This window comes from Cladophialophora psammophila (genome assembly GCF_000585535.1).
Source record: "Cladophialophora psammophila CBS 110553 chromosome Unknown aczJe-supercont1.10, whole genome shotgun sequence".
Lineage (NCBI taxonomy): Eukaryota > Fungi > Ascomycota > Eurotiomycetes > Chaetothyriales > Herpotrichiellaceae > Cladophialophora > Cladophialophora psammophila.
The window spans coordinates 798,613-817,115 of NW_006912931.1; the positions used below are offsets into that span (position 1 = coordinate 798,613).

The following is an 18,503-nucleotide window of genomic DNA, read 5'->3' on the forward strand; positions in this document are numbered from 1 at the left end:
AGCTTGCATCAACTGCCCGTTAGCACTACCCTGCACTACTTACCTAAGTACCTACTTGGTACTCCCGAACCCTGGAAGTCCTTCCAGAACATCCACCTCGCCAAGAGGCCCTCCAGTGTCCACCTTCAACCACGCAGCCGGCCTACAGGCACCAAGCTAAACCCGATTCCCAGACAGCCAAGCAGTTTAAAAAGGACAAGGGACGGACGAGCAGGACAGCCAAAACCAACCCCCCTCCCTCAGCGACTTCCAGGCAATTCGTCAAGGCAACTCAAACTCGCAAGTTTAAACTTTTTTTAACTACTCACCATCAACTTCTCTTCCTGGTGGCTTGGTGGATGGAACTTCAACCTTGCCTCTCTCTCGACCTCCAACTCTTGCGCCTCGATTTCTTTGGATTTCAGCCTCACCTTCTGTCTCGACTCTTCACCGGTTCTACCACCCGACGCATGACTGGCAGCTCTTGGGCATCTCCCGAGTGGCTCTCTGTTCATCAGCCCTCATACGCGTTGCAAATTTCGGCCAACCACCGTCCACGCCCGCACAGCCCCCCTCCAAACAGCCGTCAACCGGAGACATCCCTATCATCCCAAAATGCCTTGTCCATCAAATCACTCGATATAATGCGCTGATTATTATTTTCGCCCATTTCGCCAAATCGCCCTTGACAGTTAAAATCCACTTTCCGCCATGGCTTCTGCCGACGGCTCGCCTGTCGATCGGAAAAGCAAAATCTCAAAGCGCTCCTCCAATTCATACACCTCGGACGAGTGGCGGAGGCACCGACCTTTAATCACCCAGTTATACTTCGAGGAAGGCCGGACCCTCAAGGATGTGGCTGAATACTTGAAGAGGGAATATGACTTTGCTCCCACGTATGTGCCCTTTTAGCTTCTTTTGTTGTTTTTGTTTTTATACTTTTCTGCTTCTTCTTCTTCTCCTTGTTCTTTTCAGCCCGCTAACTGCTTCCGATCCGAAAGTGAGCGCATGTATAAAAGTCGACTCCATACATGGGGCCTGGATAAGAAAAAGAAGGAGCACGAAATGCTCGATCTGGTGCGCCAAGGCCTCCAGCAAAAGGGCGACGACAAGGACAAAGTCTTCTTGGTGAGAGGAAGGCAAGTGACCCTTGCCGACGCCTTGCACTACTTCAACCGCAAGGGTATTAAAGACCCGTCAAGCCTCCTGGAGCCTCAGAGATCAGTATCTGGCGACCTGTCATCTCCCGAAGATGCCGACGTCAAGACACCTCTGTCATCCAACGACGACGTGCTCAACACCACCCAGGACGTATCCGACTTTGAAATGACCAGAAGTCCCATGGAGATGAGCGAACAAGAAAAGCCCACACTCGCCTTGAGACTGAGGACTTCCGACGTCGCCGCCGATCGCCTAGCGGCTTTACAGCACGCCTTGAATATACCCGAGCTCCCACCGATGCCTCCATTCCGAACGCTTTCGGTCGAATCATCAGTTGCACAAGTCACAGTTTCGGCCGAAGACCAACGATATCAGGACGTCATCTTTCAAAACATGCAAAATCACTACATGAACTTGTTCACGGCGCGAAACCTCTCCATCCGCAACACTACCGGGACGTGGACTGCTACCTCGGACGATGCTCTGGCTGATAGGTTTTACTATTCCATGTACCATGGCTATTCATTTCTATGGAATGGCCAGCGAGATCGAGCGTTTGACAATTTTTACAAAGCTTTTGCGCTCATCGAAGGTCTTCTGAAGGACGACCACGTGGGCTTCATGATCTACATCTTTGACCTGATCATCCGACATGATGGGACCGGGTATGAAGAACCGTTACTCATGCTTCTACAACACCTCGCCGACATGGTCAAAACCGTCTTCGAGTCCGAAGAGCATCCCATCTATATGATTGCCATACACATGCACGATGCCACTGCATCGCGAGCCTGGTTGGCCGAGTCCACCTTGCGCAGGCTCCTCGACTTCTTCCAAGATAGTATAGGGTACTTCCATCCCGAGACCATCGCCTTACTCCAGACCTTTGCAAGTGGTCTTTTAAATCGAGAACGTTTTGCCGAGGCCGCCGTCCGATTCCAGCAACTGGTGGACGCTTTTGAAACCACCGTAAATAAACAATGCTACGAGGTCTGTTACGCCTTGCGGTCTACGTCTGAAGCCTTTTTCCACATGGACGAATATATGCAGGCGCTTCAAGCCATCAAGGCGGCACTGGAGCGATCACAGACCTTACCACGACCAGAGGAACGCGAGATCTACGTCCGGTGTTTGAGAGGGCTGGCCGAGATCTCGAATAAGCTGGGCCGAAAAGAAGAAGCCAACGAGACGATGCAACATGTGGTTGATGTTTGTCGGGATGCGTTCGGACCTGAACACCCATTTACGAATCGTGCCAGGATGCACCTCAAAACAATTCTCAAAGGCGACGCAACGAGCGATTCTGCGATCCCACCGATGGTTTACCGGTTGGGCCGGGGTGGCAACGCCGCCAAATATATTTGGATTTCTCGAACGAGTCCTACTCGACTGCAGGCTTAACGCGGACGAAAAACTTGGGATTCCAAGACAAAACAAAAGGAAAAACAAGGACACGACTGTTACGAATTTTCATGACGGTGTCGATTGGATGGTTACGCTGTCGACCTTGACTGGTCTTACATACCCTTGTATCGGTTGCATTGGTTTTTGGGTAGAAAGGGAGATCCCCAGTCGGGCCCCATTCGGGATTTGGGTGTTCACAGCACATGACTGCATGTTTTTGGGAAGGGAAGATTTGTTTACTACGGTCTCGGTCTAGCTGGAGGCTTTGGCGATGCAGCGGGCTGTGAGTTTCTTGCGTGATGGTCTACGAAGTATATGCGCGGCCGTTGAAAGTTGGGTTGCTTGTTGGCGACGATGGGTCATCTCCTGCACTACGAGAATGCATGGAGGCCGGACATGCGACCTAGCGTTGAATGCGTACGACGACCAGATCGAGTGTCCTTTCGAAACATTGGACGTGATGACATGACTCGGTGCAGAGTTTGAAACGACAGAGCCACAAGGCGTGCGATATGGAGAAGGGACGTCTGTCTTGGTCGACGAGAGATTCGCCAGGCCGGGCCAGATTGAGATGGGTCCTTTGGTGAGATGGCGGACTGTGAGTGGCGGGGCCGTCCATCCAGAGCCCGGGCCTAAACCGACAGACTTTGGAAGCCTGATTACAGCATTGTGCGTCGTGTTCTTGCAGAACCCGTTGCTAATCAGACGGAGCACTAAGGCGACCTGAATTTAGCAGCAGGTGCAGCACCTGATGTCTCAAACCGTCTTAGTGGCCTCTGGAATGTTTCCGGGAGGGAGCCTAAGGAGCCTAGGGAACCCAAAGGAGCCTCAAGTCCCCTCAGTTAATACTCAGTCCATCAGTCCCCCCTGGGCGCCTCTTGCGTGGTTCTGGCCCCCTAGCCCTTGGACCCTGGGGCTGCCCTGGGACCCTCGGACCCTGGGACCCCCAAATGTCTGCAGCAGTTAGTTGTGCGTGCCCCTCCCTGATTTGTCCTCCGTAGTAGGACTCGGTACTCCGAACTGCGTATTCTTCCCGCCAGCGACCCATTTCGCTGTGCCTTTTCTGCAAGATGCACACGACTCACTTCATCTGGCATCTCCGCAATCCTTGACGTCTCGACCCCGAGTTGTATCTTGTCCGTTCGGTGCACCCTACTCCGTAGCATTTAGCTTCTTGCTACATGATTGAAAAAATGATCAAAAGCCGCGAAGTTAAGGGGCCTACCGATGTTTCTGGGACACTCGTGCTGTGTGATACTAGCAGTTGAATCTCCTCTGCATTTGGGTTGCCCTCCCACTAGTGAGGGAGCCATTGAAGCCCCTCGTCAGCCACACTAACCATCGTACAACAAGAGGAACCAGCCGGCACTCGGCTTCGGGTTTGTTTAGGCCGTGTTGTCGTTGTTGACCGTTTCTCTCACCGAGATTTCTGAAGATATAAGGAGAATATATTGCCAGCGCGGCCTGCCCTCACCGACAGAAGGTACACTCTCAATTGCCTGTACATCAATTTCATCCCACCTCTGCCCGCCATGGTGTCCGCATCGGAAAAATACTACATCAAAGACGCAATCACGAAACCTGCAATCCACCACGAGTCGTATGAAAAACTATGGGAAACCAAATGGAAGGCACCTGTACGTCCAAGTCCTCAGTGAGGCCGACTGGCAAAGACTGATCAATCAATGGATAGTGCGCGATGGGTGTCTATCCATTCATGTTTGGCAGCATCAAAGACTTTGAGCCCATTGCGGAAGAAATCATCAAGGTGCCCGTTGCAACTCCCTCTCCCCTATGCCTCCGCTGAATCCTTCTGCAGAAAGGCTTGAAGGAACCTTACGACTGGGATGAGTACGCTCAGATGTATTTCCCCAAGGCCGAAGAACTCAGCAAAATTGCCGAAGAGGCGGAGAAGGCGGGCGAGAGAGAGAAGGCCTCGGAGTACTACCTGCGCAGCTCTGCCGTCTACCGTATCTCGCGTTTTCCAACCCCGCGGTCAGAGAAGCAAAAATATGCGTGGACAAAGGGGAAAGAGGTCTTCTACAAGGGTGCAGCGTCAGTGGTTTCTCCCAGTGCGCAGTTTGGTGACAACGGGCTGACCGAGAGTGGAACCACCCAGTTTGATGGAGCACCCTATAAAAGAAGTTCGAATCCCTCACAAGCATGCAATCCAGGGCGACGGCGATGTTGTTCCGGTCAACTTTCTCGTCCCTCCGAATGCCTCCCCACAATCTCCCGCTCCTTGCGTCCTCATCATCACCGGACTCGACGGCTACCGAACCGAACTGGCAGTGTGGCAACAGGGCTGGCTTCAAAAGGGGGTGGCCACCGTCATCGCCGAGATCCCAGGCACTGGCGATTCCCCGGCCCTTCGTCAAGATCCCACAAGCCCAGACCGTCAGTGGTCCAGCGTTCTGGACTGGATTGACACGCAAAAAGAGATCGACAACAAGAAAATCATTGTCTGGGGCTTCTCAACAGGTGGCTATTATGCACTCAGACTAGCCCACACGCACAATGACCGGGTCTTCGCTTGCATCAGCTTAGGCGGCGGATGCCACCATGTAGGCCATGGTGTTTCTAATTCCCCAGTGTTATCGCGGCCTTTACGCGAGGCTGACTTAGGTTCCAGATGTTTGACAGGGAGTGGCTTGAAAACGTGAACAAGCTCGAGTATCCTTTCGATCTCGCCAACACCTTGACCTACAAATTCGGCTATCCTGACTTGGAATCCTTCATCCAAGATGCAGCCAAGTTTTCGTTATTGAACGACGGCACCCTGGAGAAACCGTGTACCAAGGTACTGCTGGTCAACGGTAACGACGACGAAATATTCCCGATCGATGACATGTTTGTTGCTCTGGAACACGGCGGACCGAAGCTGGCGAGAATGGTCAAGGGCAAGAAACATATGGGAGTAAGTTACCCCAGAGCACGGTCACAGCCTCTCCAAACAGCCCCTCGCCCCCCTCCTTTTCATTTATGGTATGTGCCTTGACTGCTCGGAGCTGACGCAGGCGAACAGGAACCGGACAGTTTCTTCATCATCTTGAAGTGGATTTACGGAGTGCTTGGACTGGAAGGGAACATAATGGACCAAATGAAGCTGTTGCCCTCGCGCACGAAATACTAGCTGCGTTGCAACAAGGACATGGAATCACTGGGCGACAATTCCATCTTCTTGTACCTATTTTCCGACGTGACATACAGCGGGACATGCCAGTGGAGCTTTAGGTGGACCGAAGTGCATATAGAACAGCATCGCGCAAACAGGAAATAGCAGAGGCGCCATGAAAAGCAGTGTGTACAATTCTAGCATTACAGAACAGTTGTCGACAATAGTATTGCCATCTCCGTCACCGGACGGGTATGGCCTCTTTGAAGCGGGAGGCGAGACTGATGCCAGACTATTATTGATATAACCACCAGGCTGGTTTTCGGCGCGATCTCTTGATTGGGGCTGGCTGCAAACGATGCCGATCGAAGCCTATCAGGGCATACCTGGGCATATGTACCTAGGCCCCTTACTGCCCCTACTGTAGCACGCCTATCAGTAGCTAGCAGGGCTCGTGCATGGGCGGGATCGTCGGGTGGGATATGTCGCCCATCTAGCAACCCTCTCACGCGGCAGCATTTCCTCCATGTGTTCGTCCGACCAAGTACGACGGCGACGGCGCAACCCCCCCCCTCCCACCCCACCAGCAAAGCGACCCTCTAGTAAATTGCCCGTTGATCGACATCTATAACTCTGCGCCACGTCTCGCAAGAAGATTATTACTGACGTCTTCCTTCGCCCTGTCTGTTTGTTTGTTGTCTTGCGGTTGGTGGACAAGGCTTGCTTGCTTGTGTTGGGGAGAAGCCAGCTAGTTTCTATCTTTTGGGCGCCTTGGCATTGATTGACATGTTTATTATTTCGCCTTCGCCTGCGCCTGCGCCTGCGCGTTGGCACGCCGTGCTCGATTCGATCTTCCTCTACTACTGTAGCTTCAGAGAAATCAATACGCTCTCGTGCATCCCGCTCGCGCGTGCGCTGGCCTTCATGCTTCTTTTCTCACGCCGCGATTTTGTTGGGAGGGAAAAAGCCAAAAAGTAAAAAAACAGAAAAGCAAAAGATAAGTCAGGCTGTGGAGGTGTCATCATGAACATGCATGCTGCTTTTGCTGTGATGGCCACGGGGATCCATGAGTCCAGGACCTGGCATGTGCACCTTTTGGAGGGGCATTGATTGCTTGTGATTTTTGGTTTTGTGACATATCGCAGTTTCCACCCGGTACGGTCAGCCATAGACACGTGATACGGTCTCTACGGTCGATCATGAACGCATGTCTTACTGGCTCATCGCCTACCGAGTATTGCGTCAACAAACCTTGGTGGAACAAAAGTGTTGGCGACGATGACGATGACGATGACGATGACGACGACGACGACGACGACGGCGGCGGCGGCGGCGCTCGACGGGCATATATATCTCTGATTTAAGAGGAGAGAGTGCTTTGCTGGTTGACTGACTACTTGGTGACTGGGTCAGGCCTTCTTTTATATGGCGCCTCAAAAGTGGTGGTCCATGCTTAACGATACTAGTTACAGTCGCTGCTAGCTTGATGCCGATGCACTACGGGTATATGCCTGGAATTCCTCTCAACCCATTTAGCACGTAGCAAGAGAATGGACCTGAGGAAGTTCAAAGGGTCGGTGCCCCTGTATGATACAGCCTAGCCTCTGCAGTCTCTCCCTATCAGTCTCTCAATGGCAAATGCTAATGTCTCTCCCGGATTCATCCATTCAGGAATTGGTCTATCTGCTCTGCTCTGTTCTTGCCGACGAATCAATGTTGTGATCGACGCTTCTAGCGCCCTGTACGTTCTTCATTGGCCTTTTGTTTCTTCTTGGCAGCTTCGTTCGTTTGCTCTGCCACATTCTGCTGTATGCTTTCGACCTTCATCCATAATCCGCGCATACTTTCGACCCGTAACAACGTCTCGGCCGCGGTCGCATGTTTCCAGCCATGATACCAAAGCTTGATGATATCCGCTGGCTTGACTGTAACAGCCTCAACATTGGAAGCGATCGTAGCAGGTATTTCGCAGATTAAAAGTTAGGTTTCGCTGTCATAGGGATCGAGAGTTGCTTGAAACATCTGCTTTGGCTCTCCACTGTCCGGGTGTCCTTCCCAAACTTCTTAGGAAAACGGTAGGGTTCCCCTACCCATTGAATACCTTTGTACCAAAGTGGTCCTTGGTCTGACTCCAACTGCAAATTTGCGTTCGAAATGACCCTGACTTCCTCGATAAACTTCCTTCAGATCTGGATACTTGGGGGTCGTGATAACACTGATCAAGACGAACCTGGAGACTTCGGGTGTTCTCTTCAGATAGAGATCTCGAACGTCGAGTACTGAGTAGACGCTCTCGAGATTGGGAAACACCAACTTCGGCAACGGTACGAAACTTAGGTACAAGGACGTCTTCGATTCATGCAATACCCAAGTCTGGCTGTCTTATTGACCCTCCCCAAGTTCCCCCGAATTCGTTCCAGTCTTCACCACGCACCATGTAGAGGTTTTTTTTTTCTTCGAGCCGACACATCCAATTGCTGTTCGACGAGGCCATTGAGCCACTCGAGGATGTAACCCTGTCTCGGGCCAGGCATTGGGGAGAGAATGAGGATTGACTTGTGGGCATCGGACGAGATCTTGAGCCCGAGTCTACCAGTGATTTTAGCACATGGTTCGCTAGAGATCACTCACACACACGCGGCGAGCTCTCTGTTTCCTGTCAGACCGGAAGCCACGGTCTTTAAGCAGCCGGTTCAAAGACGACTCGGGTAAAATGAAGTCGCGGGGCTCCTCTAAGACATAAAAGTACTTGCCGGCCAAGCAATCTTTCAAATATGTCCGAGCTTCGTCTGCTTGATCCGGGGGCGCGGGAAAAGGAAGGAAGGACAAATCGCTTCGCAAGATCAAGAACCGAATACAGCAGCCTGAATGAAAATAGTTTGATGTCAACAGTGACGTTATAGACATCGGACGATTTGTTTCTAGCAGGTTAGCCGACAATATAGGATTCTGCGACTCTGTTTGCCTGGCATTCAAGTGTTTGTCTGTCTATACTCATGTACTATTTCAAGCTCCTCATGATGCTGGGGCAACTTGACCAAGGGCTAAAGTAATACGGAGTAAGTACTGGTCAAGACTACTCTAACTATTTGACCCATCCGAAGATCTCGCTTATGGCTGATTGGGCATGGTTACCTACAGTACTGGGTACCCGGTACAGATCTGGGATCGGCGGGCCGAAAGGCATTGCAAGGCATTGCTAAGTATCCGCTTAAGTTGCCTAATGTGCGTTGGCGTATAACTAGTTTGGGACCAACGCACCTCAGCGCGTTCTTGTGTCTGGCGAGTTCTTGAAATGGCAACTGACTATGCACAAGTCATGAGAGGGACGGCGAGAAGGAGAAGGTTGAGTAAAGAGATGGATGGTTAGCCTGGCACATCGACACTCCTGTCGCTGGATGCTGTCCCGGATTTTCTTGAGGTTTGACGCCGAGGGAATACTGAGCTGCAGGATATAAAACTGGAATGTGGTAGTGACAAAGGCCGGAGGATTTTCTCAGAGGGATGATACTATAAGATCATGTCTTCTTTTCTCACAAAGGGTATCAACGGGTTAAGAAACCTTATCATAAGCACTCGAATAGAGGAGATATCCTGGCTCAAGCAAACTCAGCAGGCGGTCTTGGGGAGGTGGCCACGACATAGTTGGTGACTAGATAGCTGGCTTGCAGACAGTCAAGACCATGTCTTCAGATATGAAACTGGGGAGGACGGTAACCAAAACTTCAGGTGAAGAGGGGAAATAGAAGTAGACAACGACTTTCGTTACGAAGCAGGCCTCTTATGCGACCTAAATAGAGGAAAAGGTAAGGAAGGTCGGCCGAGGAGGATGGGGCAGGATGGGGTGATTGTGATGGCCACATTCTGCACCTGGTCCTGTCCCAGCCGCCGAACCAGGCCGACCATCTCCTTGCTCGCTCGCGGCCTTTTCCCTCGCGGCTTTCGTGGCGGCTTGTTGGGCGGCAGCGACCTTTTCGAGATTCTTCTACTCCATCGCCTCCGCGCCGAGCACTGGCTCATTTGCTACCAAAAGATGGTGACCGTCACAAGCGTCCTTCGGCGGGCGAGTGCTGCCAATTTCTTTGACAATGGGAGCTCGAGCGGCGAGTCCTCGAGAAGACCCTCGGCCACCGACCTGTATGCTCCTCGACGGCCCAGTTTTGCAGCCCTGTCGCTGAGGCTCTCCTCATGGTCCAAGAGGTCACATTTGTCAACGGGAATCGAGTCCGACGCCGACTCTGCGTGAGTACATCAAGAGAGAGGTTGGCACTTGAGAAGATTGCGATGCTTATATGTGACCGGACAGGCAAAAATTATGGGACGCCATCCTCTCATTGCCGGATGAAATCACGGCTCAGATTCTCTGCTATCTGTCCGTGTCCGACTTCTTGAGCCTCCGTTCGACGTCTCGCTCCGTCTACATATATCTGCGGTCTCACGCCGGCCCGATCACGCGATCTCTGCTGCTTCAAAATGCCTACGAGCGGACAAGTGACTATGAGGGCAACATGAACAATGAGAAGGCGGAATACCTCTACAACTACCTCCATACTTTATACCCTCCACCACAGCCGTGCAACTCGTTCGACTATTTGCTGCAGATGTTGAAACGACAAGGCCAAGTTCAAAGGATGTTGCAGGTCATGACCAACTGGATCCAAATGAAGGTCTATGTCATTCCTAAGTTTAAACGGTGTGATAATTTCAACCCGTACAAATTCAAGCTCATGAGGCGGCTCCATCTGGCAACGTGGACCATGTATCATTTTCTGGAGAGTTATCGGACAATGCTTGTCACAGAGCATCCCAGCCATGCAAAGCTCGAGTCAGCAGATGCCGGACAACACGAGTCCAACAGAACCTGCCCTTCTTGTTCACAGTCTGTCAAAGATCTCTTGCGCACATACCCTGGGACTGGAATCATACCTGCCTATCATTTCTACGAACTCTGTCGACAACATCTTCGCGCTTTGAGTCGCGCCCCTTCGGCTGGTACGATAATCCGATCTCGCAAGCCACCCAGCGAAGCAGATCTTGTACAATTCATTGTGCTCGGCGGCATCCCTGAGTTGAGTAAACTGAGTCTGCTCAAAGGCTCGGCAAATCAGCGTATCGAGGTGATTGGGACTTTTGTGGACAAGATCTCAAGCGCAGCGATACAGCAGAGGATAGGCCGAAAAGTTTCCTCCTCTTCTCAACCCGGAGACCTTTCCCGGAATACCGCCTTGTGGACCTCGTTTGAGGATCTCATTGCCCCTCTTCAGCCACCTTTCTCCTTCATTCATCACAATACCATATCGGCCATACCAGAGCCCGAGCAATTCATCATCGATTCAGACGAATGGGGGACCCGAATGTACGAGCTTGTAAGACCAGGGGACCAAATAGTGAGTGCCTGGGGATTCATAACGAACATTCTCTCGGGAAAGAGCGAGGTTGCGGAAGATCCTGGGTTTGAAAATGGGGCGGATAGTGATCTCGACTTTCTGACACCAGTCAAAGGGTTTGATACGTGAATCATGACTAGCGGAACAGCAGGATGGTGAGTTATCCTTCCGTCCAACAAAGAGAACCCGTGAACCATGATTTGGGGCTGGGTCCGAGACCTCACAGTCTGGCGGGCCTCAGAATGAATTTATGTTCCCGCAACGCCAACGTAGCACAATCGAGCCCATTGAATGGATGCACTTCCATCACATTGCGGCATCAACGCCGCTGTTTGATGGATTTGGGTCCCTTTAGCCTCATCTCGATACGGGACTCGACTAGGATGTGCCGAAAGGGCACTAAAGACAGTGGGTTTTGGAGAAGTTGCTTTGCAAGGAAGGACAAGAGCGACTCTGGCTTGGTCACGAATGACCCGGCGTCTTAAGAGGCGCTTCGGCCTAGTAGAAGACCAGATGAGCAGCACGGAGGAAGGTGTTCACCGCCTGGGGATTACGCTAGGTAGTTGACGGTGTCTGAATATATGATGGCCAGATTTGCAAAAGAAATGAGACGCTGGCCTTGGAAACGTTAAGCTGCCCGTTGGCCGGTATACGTCAGGCAAGTCTGCTCAGGCTCTGCTTTTGCTTGTTGAAGAGCGGACCACATTAAAGCAAATTGCTAGCGGCCGAAAGCTGGGACGGATATCGAGGTGACTACGAGTACTAGGTACTCAAACCCTGTGTAGGATTGGATACAGTCGAGCTGTCAACGCCCTAATTAGCTGCTCCGGAGCTTGTGTCCTTGCCTTTGCTTTGCCTTGCCTGGTCTTGCCCTGTCCTGCCCTGTCCTGCCCTCTCCTGTCGTGTCCTGCCTTGGGCTCGCTCTCTATCCCCAGACCAAATCTATACGCTCCCCGACGACCTTGCTATTGAACCACTCGAGAATGTCGATGCTCGACTTCACGGTGCTCGCCCCATGGAGGACATTTGCCTCAACAACACGCGCGACGGCGCAGAACAGCTCCACCGTGGCCAGGTTCCTCGCGATGCACTGCCGGCTGCCGAGCCCAAAGGGGATGGCGTCCCGCAACATCTCGTCCGAAGGCTCGAGCCAGCGCTCAGGCACGAAGGAGCGCGGGTCACGGAAGACGCGCTCATTCAGGTGCAAAGAGTACGGCGTGCAGCTGACCTCTGTGCCGGCGGGGAAGTAATAGTCCGTGTTGTTGGACATGTTATTCTTGAACGTCCAGCCTCCCTTTGGCACCACGCGCGGCAGTCGCGACGGATTGGCCATGGACAGGCGCAGTCCTTCTTTCACGACGCCCCGCAGATACGGCAGAGACTGCAGCTCGTCGAACCCGGGCCTGTGCGCCAGCCCCAGCATTTCTTCACGCAGCCGAGCATGGCACTCCGGGCGGCGGACGAGCATGAACAGGATCGTCGCCAGGTTCATCCCCGTGCTGTCGGTGCCGGCGAATATGAGGTCCTTGCACTGCGCCCGCGTCTCGGACGGTGTGAAGCCGGCCTGAAGGAGACGCGCAGGGTACGATGTCAACGGGTGCCGGCTCGAGACAGCGGTAGTCTTTTCATCACTAGTGGCGGTGGACGTGGAAGCTCTGATGGCTTCCTCGGCATCGCGCACGACGCTCGCGACGAATTCGTCCACCTGGGCCAGACTCTGCGACAATTGCTCGTCTGCATTCCACCATGCGTCCAACGACTCGACGATATTGAACGCCCATTTTGGCAGGTACCAGAACCTGCCGACCGCGACGAATGAATCGACCATGCCGGTGGCGCTCATCGGCTCGGCCAGTTCGCGCTGCACGGCCACTTTCTCGTGCTCCCGCTGTGACTTCCTCTCGTTAAGGCCGCCGTAGCTGGTTCCAAAGAGATACGACGTCACGGCGTCGACGGCCAGTCCTCGCGTCAAGTTCAAGACGTTCAATGGTTCTCCGCCCTGTTGGCTCGCCTTCTTCCCCCCGGCTAGCCGCTCTACGAACCTGTCTACGCATTTGTAGATGACGTCCTGGCTTTGTCGCAGGTTCGAGGTCGAGAACAGGACGGCAACCGCCTTCGCCCGAGGGGCCCGTATGGAAGGGTCAACCTCGGAGAAGATCGAGTTATGGACCTGCGTGGCGTCCGGGAGCGCAAAGTTTTCGTAAAAGGCCGGCTTGACAAAGCCTCCTCGTTCGGTGTATATCGTGGCCAATGCCGCACCGTCAGAGATGTCGACGCTGTTCGGCCCATTGCGGACTACTGGGCCGTATTGCCGGTGCAGAGCCTCGACGACCGACGCCTCGTCGCCGATCCACGCGTGGTAGGTCAGCCACAGCGAGGAAATGCGAGGGAGAAGAGGGCCGGGGACGTGGGAGAGCGGATGCAATGGGGAGATGCGGTAGAGGGAGCGCAGGACGAGCCAAACGAGTGGGAAGAGAAGAGTGACGAGGAATGCGTGCGAGAGCAGAGCAGACACCAACGCGCCACCAACGCTGTATAGAGCCATGATGTCTAACCGCCCCTAGAATTTTAAAAAAAAAAAAAAAAAGATGAATGAGATCTATTTCTATAGGGTGCACGGAAACACACAAACCAAGGATGCGGAGGCGGGTGAGGGAAACAATTATATTCGAGGGAAATGTTTTTTCGTTTTAAGAGTCATATGCATCGCCCGCGTCCAGCCTTTTCATCACAGGCGAACCGTGTTTTACAAGACGTGCTGAAGCCCGGACACGTAGGCCACCAGCCCATTGATGCGCGCTGATGGCCGCAGGGACTTGCTACTGGTGGGTAACGACAGAGCGTGGATGTCCTTGTAATGGGCTCTGCGAGACGGACAACAGCGTGCACGGCGACTGATGGGGGAGGTTCTTGATAACGCAGCGGCGATGGCACTGGAGGGGGGGTGTCAGGGAAAGTCAAAAACATACATGTAGGAAATAGACCCGACGCAACTTCAGGCTCGCGGGGCAGGAAAAACAAGGGAAAGAGATCTGAGTTTTTGCAAAGTGGTTTGACAAACTTACTTGGTACGCTTGTAGCAGACTTGCTTAGGTCCGCTCAGTTGCAATCACTCCGCTCCCCTTGGCTGTGCTCGAGACTCAAGCAAGCAAGTGGACTGAAAAGGCACCGTCATGGGTTCCATCCAGGACACCAGTGCCGGGCACACTGCAGAGTCCAGCCGCAAGATCATCGTCGCCGGGGCCCAGCTGGGACCGATCAATGTCGATACGCCGCGGTCAGAGGGGATCAGCCGAATGCTCAAGTTGATGGACGACGCACACCGGCAACACGCCAAATTGATTGTGTACCCCGAAATCGCGCCAGTGACCTTCTTCCCTCGTCATATCCTAGAGGGAGAGGAGCTGGAACAGTACTTTGAGCAGGAGGTTGACGGGGATGCGACGAAGCTGCCGAACCTGAAGCCTCTCTTTGACAGGGCGCGAGAGTACAAGATGGACATGTATCTCGGCTATGCCGAACACGCTGCCGAGTCGAGCGAGGCCGAACACGTCCATTACAACACCGCTGTTTATTACTCGGGAGCAGCAGACAAAGTCATCTCCAAGTACCGCAAGGTTCACCTCCCGGGCACCTTTGAGCCGTACGAGCGGAAAGACGCAACGAACCAGCTGGAGAAGCGGTACTTTCGGCCTGGAAATCTGGGGTTTGAAGCATTTCGAGCACCGGGCTTGATTCCCGATGCCGTCAGTAAGAAATCAGGCGCAAAGGCCAACGAGCCCGACAACCTGGGCAAGGGTGATGCCATCATCGGCATGCTCATCTGCAACGACCGACGCTGGCCAGAGGCGTGGAGGCCGTACGGCCTGCAAGGCGCCGAGCTAGTGCTGTGTGGCTATAACACGACAGCCTGGGCGCCGGAACTGCTTGGGACGAACAAGAAGATCTCGACCCAGGACAAGGCCAAGCAAGAGGCTCTGTTCCACAACAAGCTGTGCATCACGTACAACAGCTACGCCAACGCCTGCTTCAGCATCAACGTGGCCAAGTGCGGCCTGGAGGACAGCAAGTACCCGCTGATCGGAGGCAGCTGCATCGTCGACTGCGACGGTGAGGTGGTGGTCGAGGCACAGACTGAGGACGACGAGCTCATTGTGGCCGAGATTGACCTGGGCATGTGCCGGCGTGGGAAAGAGAAGGTGTTTGCCTTTGAGAGACACCGGCGGACCGAGCATTACGGGCGGATTGTAGAACAGACGGGCGTGGTCGAACCGGATCTGTTGTGAATTCTGGTAGAGACGGACATTGTTGTTGTATGGGTGTGTGTGGACGGCAGACAGTGAGGCAGTTATAGAAGCAGATTTAAAATAGGGGTACGGGGGTGCTATAGGGAGGACTGGGGCGCTTGTGGATGCCCCTGGGGGTGTCCAAGTGCCTAAATGGAGCTACCCAGGCACTAGTCTTAACTAACTAACCCTTGGAACGTCGGAGACTTGGCTTGGGCTAGTTTCCACAGGCGGGTGACGCCTTTCTGCGTCGATGATAAGCGACACCCAAATATAGCCTGGGAATGTCCGACAGCCTCTCCGTCTACAGTACCCAGTACCGAGAACGGGACTACCTAAGCTATTCTGCCACTCCTGGGTTTGAGGCTTGAGCTCTCCCCCATGTTGATCGCGTTCAATCACTCGCACGCGTGTCAGCCCAGCTGTTGCCTCGCTGGAGGCCCGAGAAGTTAGACGAGAAAAGCTAAGTTGGACCTCTGTTGTCTATTTTGTCTATTATTGTTATTACCTTGATCGCCATCCATCTTCTCCTCTTCTTCATCGTGTCCCGGATTCCCTAAATCCGTACCCCCTACATCCCGACACCTACATATACCAAGATTCCAGGCAGCCCCCGGGAGCCACACAGCCACCCGCCCGTTCGTATCAAGCACGCCATTCTTGGTCTCCCATTGGCGTGCCGGAGGATAAAACAGGCTTGCTCCTAGTCCACAGCCAAAGCCCAAAAAGCTCGAGCCCAAGACCACGAGGCGAGGGGGCCATCACCAACAACAGGCAAACTCGCTTAGCAGATTCCGAGCAGTCGAGTCTCGCTTCTTTTCGGACCTACCAAGGAAGGGGGAGGAGAAAAAAAAAAATTAGAAAAGAGGGCGAAACCATGGCCGATTTACAACAACAACAACAACAACAACAACAACAAACCCAATCACCTCCCACTATCCTCCAACCTCAGCAAGAAGGCCATCCTCATCCTCTCTCCCTGCGGCCCGGCGGATCGAGATCTGGCTCTCCTCAGCCGCAACAGCCTCTTCTCTCCAGCTACGAGCAGCTCGAGACCGATCCCGCCATGTCGTCTTATCAGCGCATCCCATCAGGCGCCGGACCGGGCAGCTTTGGAGCTCCTGCTCCTCAATCACCGCCTCTGCCATCATCATCATCGTCGGCCATGTACGCCAGCGCGCGGTTCCCCAGCCAGTACTTCCCACCCCAGTCGCCTACCAACGAGCAGGCCACGTCTTCTGCCAACCCTTTCGCCGATGGGCCTGCAGGTTCGCGCTCTCGAAGCAGCACCATCGGCCAGAACTACCCAATCGCCGTCGCGCCGCCCATGCCAACGTCACCACCCCAGCAATCCATTCAACCGCTCTTTGCCCAGCACAGCGGCCACGCGGGGTCTTCGTCCCGCCCAGTCTCCCGCTCCGCCCCTGGAGGTGGTCCCGGCTCAATGGGCGGATCCATGCCATCAATGCCCACTGGTAGCGGAGGGAGTGGTCCCAGCACACGCCCCACCAGTGCAAAGTCGCCCTTCTCGCCACCCATCACCTCCCCGCCACGCAACCGTCCCCATCAGATCCTCCTAATCAACCCAAACTCCACGCGCTCCATGACCGAGGCTATGCTCCAGTCCTTGCGACCCGTCATTCCCCAGGGAGTCGAGGTGACAGGCTACACCGCCCCTTACCCGGCACCCACAGCCATCGAATCCACGACAGATGCAATCATGTCCACAGAAGCGGTGCTACGAGACCTTGCCAAACACGCGGCCTCGAACGGCGAGACCGTCCAGAACTACGATGGCATGATTGTGGCCTGCTTCAGCAAGCACCCGCTTATCGACGCTCTACGAGAGTCTTATGACGTGCCCATCGTCGGCATCATGGAAGCGAGTGTCTACGTGGCACGCATGCTGGGTGGACGATTCGGCATCGTCGCCACGGCGCAACGCTCCAAGATCAAGCAGGACGACGACATCGCTGCTTACGGCCTCTCGCACTTCTACGTCGGGAGCGAGGCCACCCACCTCAGTGTGCTCGAGCTTGACTCCCGCCCGAAGGAGGAGGTCGCCAAACGCGTTGCACACTGTGCCCGCGCGTTGGTCATCAAGGGCGCCGACACCATCCTGTTGGGCTGCGCAGGCATGACGGATATGGTGCGCGCGGCCAAGGACGCGGTCAGGGACGAGGACGGACGACGCACCGTGAATGTCATTGACAGTGTCGAGGCCGGCGTCATGATGATGAATAGTCTGATTGGCATGGGGATCCCGACCAGTAAGAAAGGTATGTATAAAGGAGAGAAGGAGGGCAGGAGAACGCGAGGCCAGAATTGGTTGTGATTTTCTCTCCGGGCAGAGTGCTAGCTGGCCAGGAACGGAAACGAATGAACGTATGTGCCGCTGAAGGAACGAAGGGAGGAACACTGCGGACCGGGACTGTGCGATAGGTATTCCTTGAACGAAACACGACAGGTCTGCGTCTACTACGTCAAGCAAGACAAGTTGAGGAAGGCCCAAATGTAACCATCCCATTTCCTCGTCACTGCTGGGAAGAAAATACGGAGCAGAGATGGAGGGGTGGAATTTTGGGAGGCCCGTGCTTCGATGGCTGCGACGTGATGGTGGAGGCGACGAAATGAGATGAGACAGAGATGAGACAGAAATGGGATGGTTCTTGGTGGTTATTTATTGGATACGTGATCAGGCGGGCTTGCTTTGGAAGAGTAGACATGTAGCACTGTAGCTGTGCGGCTACTGATATATAGAAGACTGTTCCGAGGGTCACCACCAGGGTTGAATGAGAAATCTGAAAAGAAAACAATGAAGGGACTATACTCGGTCCACTACTGCGCGAGTGAGTGAGTGAGTGAGTGAGTGCGTACGGAGTAATATAACCTACTTTGCCTTTAGTTCACTTTGCCGGCTCGCTTGGATGGCTGCTTCTTGCTTGCTTCTTTCTTGCTTGCTTACTTGTATGTATACTGAGGTGGGGACTACTGTAGTATGCATGGGCTGCAGCATAAGTGAGCGCAAATCTAGATTTTCGGGATATCAAGGCACTTATTTCTTCTCAGACCGTAATGCTTTCTTTATTTTACTCTGCTTTGATTTGACATAATTTGCTTCATTCCCGCCGGGGTATTATGGGGATGTACTACCTAATTATAGCCTATGTA

The 18,503-nt window shown here is 53.6% G+C and overlaps 6 protein-coding genes across 6 annotated transcripts; 5 read left to right on the plus strand and 1 right to left on the minus strand.

Moving 5' to 3' along the window:
• Positions 1-690: 690 nt before the first annotated feature.
• On the plus strand, positions 691-2,541 carry A1O5_07013 (uncharacterized protein; the record flags this gene model as incomplete). Its single annotated transcript, XM_007747602.1, has 2 exons — positions 691-875; positions 981-2,541. The coding sequence occupies 2 exons, from the start codon at positions 691-693 to the stop codon at positions 2,539-2,541; spliced, it is 1,746 nt and encodes a 581-aa protein (XP_007745792.1).
• A 1,535-nt stretch (positions 2,542-4,076) lies between these two features.
• Positions 4,077-5,677, plus strand: A1O5_07014 (uncharacterized protein; the record flags this gene model as incomplete). The annotated part of the gene is made up of 6 exons (XM_007747603.1): positions 4,077-4,181; positions 4,238-4,312; positions 4,364-4,599; positions 4,664-5,108; positions 5,177-5,461; positions 5,570-5,677. 6 exons carry the CDS (start codon positions 4,077-4,079, stop codon positions 5,675-5,677), a joined length of 1,254 nt encoding a protein of 417 aa, XP_007745793.1.
• Positions 5,678-9,692: 4,015 nt separating this feature from the next.
• On the plus strand, positions 9,693-11,175 carry A1O5_07015 (uncharacterized protein; the record flags this gene model as incomplete). Its single annotated transcript, XM_007747604.1, has 2 exons — positions 9,693-9,901; positions 9,966-11,175. The coding sequence occupies 2 exons, from the start codon at positions 9,693-9,695 to the stop codon at positions 11,173-11,175; spliced, it is 1,419 nt and encodes a 472-aa protein (XP_007745794.1).
• Positions 11,176-11,971: 796 nt separating this feature from the next.
• On the minus strand, positions 11,972-13,591 carry A1O5_07016 (uncharacterized protein; the record flags this gene model as incomplete). The annotated part of the gene is made up of 1 exon (XM_007747605.1): positions 11,972-13,591. One exon carries the CDS (start codon positions 13,589-13,591, stop codon positions 11,972-11,974), a length of 1,620 nt encoding a protein of 539 aa, XP_007745795.1.
• Positions 13,592-14,219: 628 nt separating this feature from the next.
• On the plus strand, positions 14,220-15,332 carry A1O5_07017 (uncharacterized protein; the record flags this gene model as incomplete). The annotated part of the gene is made up of 1 exon (XM_007747606.1): positions 14,220-15,332. One exon carries the CDS (start codon positions 14,220-14,222, stop codon positions 15,330-15,332), a length of 1,113 nt encoding a protein of 370 aa, XP_007745796.1.
• Positions 15,333-16,209: 877 nt separating this feature from the next.
• Positions 16,210-17,667, plus strand: A1O5_07018 (uncharacterized protein; the record flags this gene model as incomplete). Its single annotated transcript, XM_007747607.1, has 1 exon — positions 16,210-17,667. One exon carries the CDS (start codon positions 16,210-16,212, stop codon positions 17,665-17,667), a length of 1,458 nt encoding a protein of 485 aa, XP_007745797.1.
• Between the last annotated feature and the right edge of the window lie 836 nt (positions 17,668-18,503).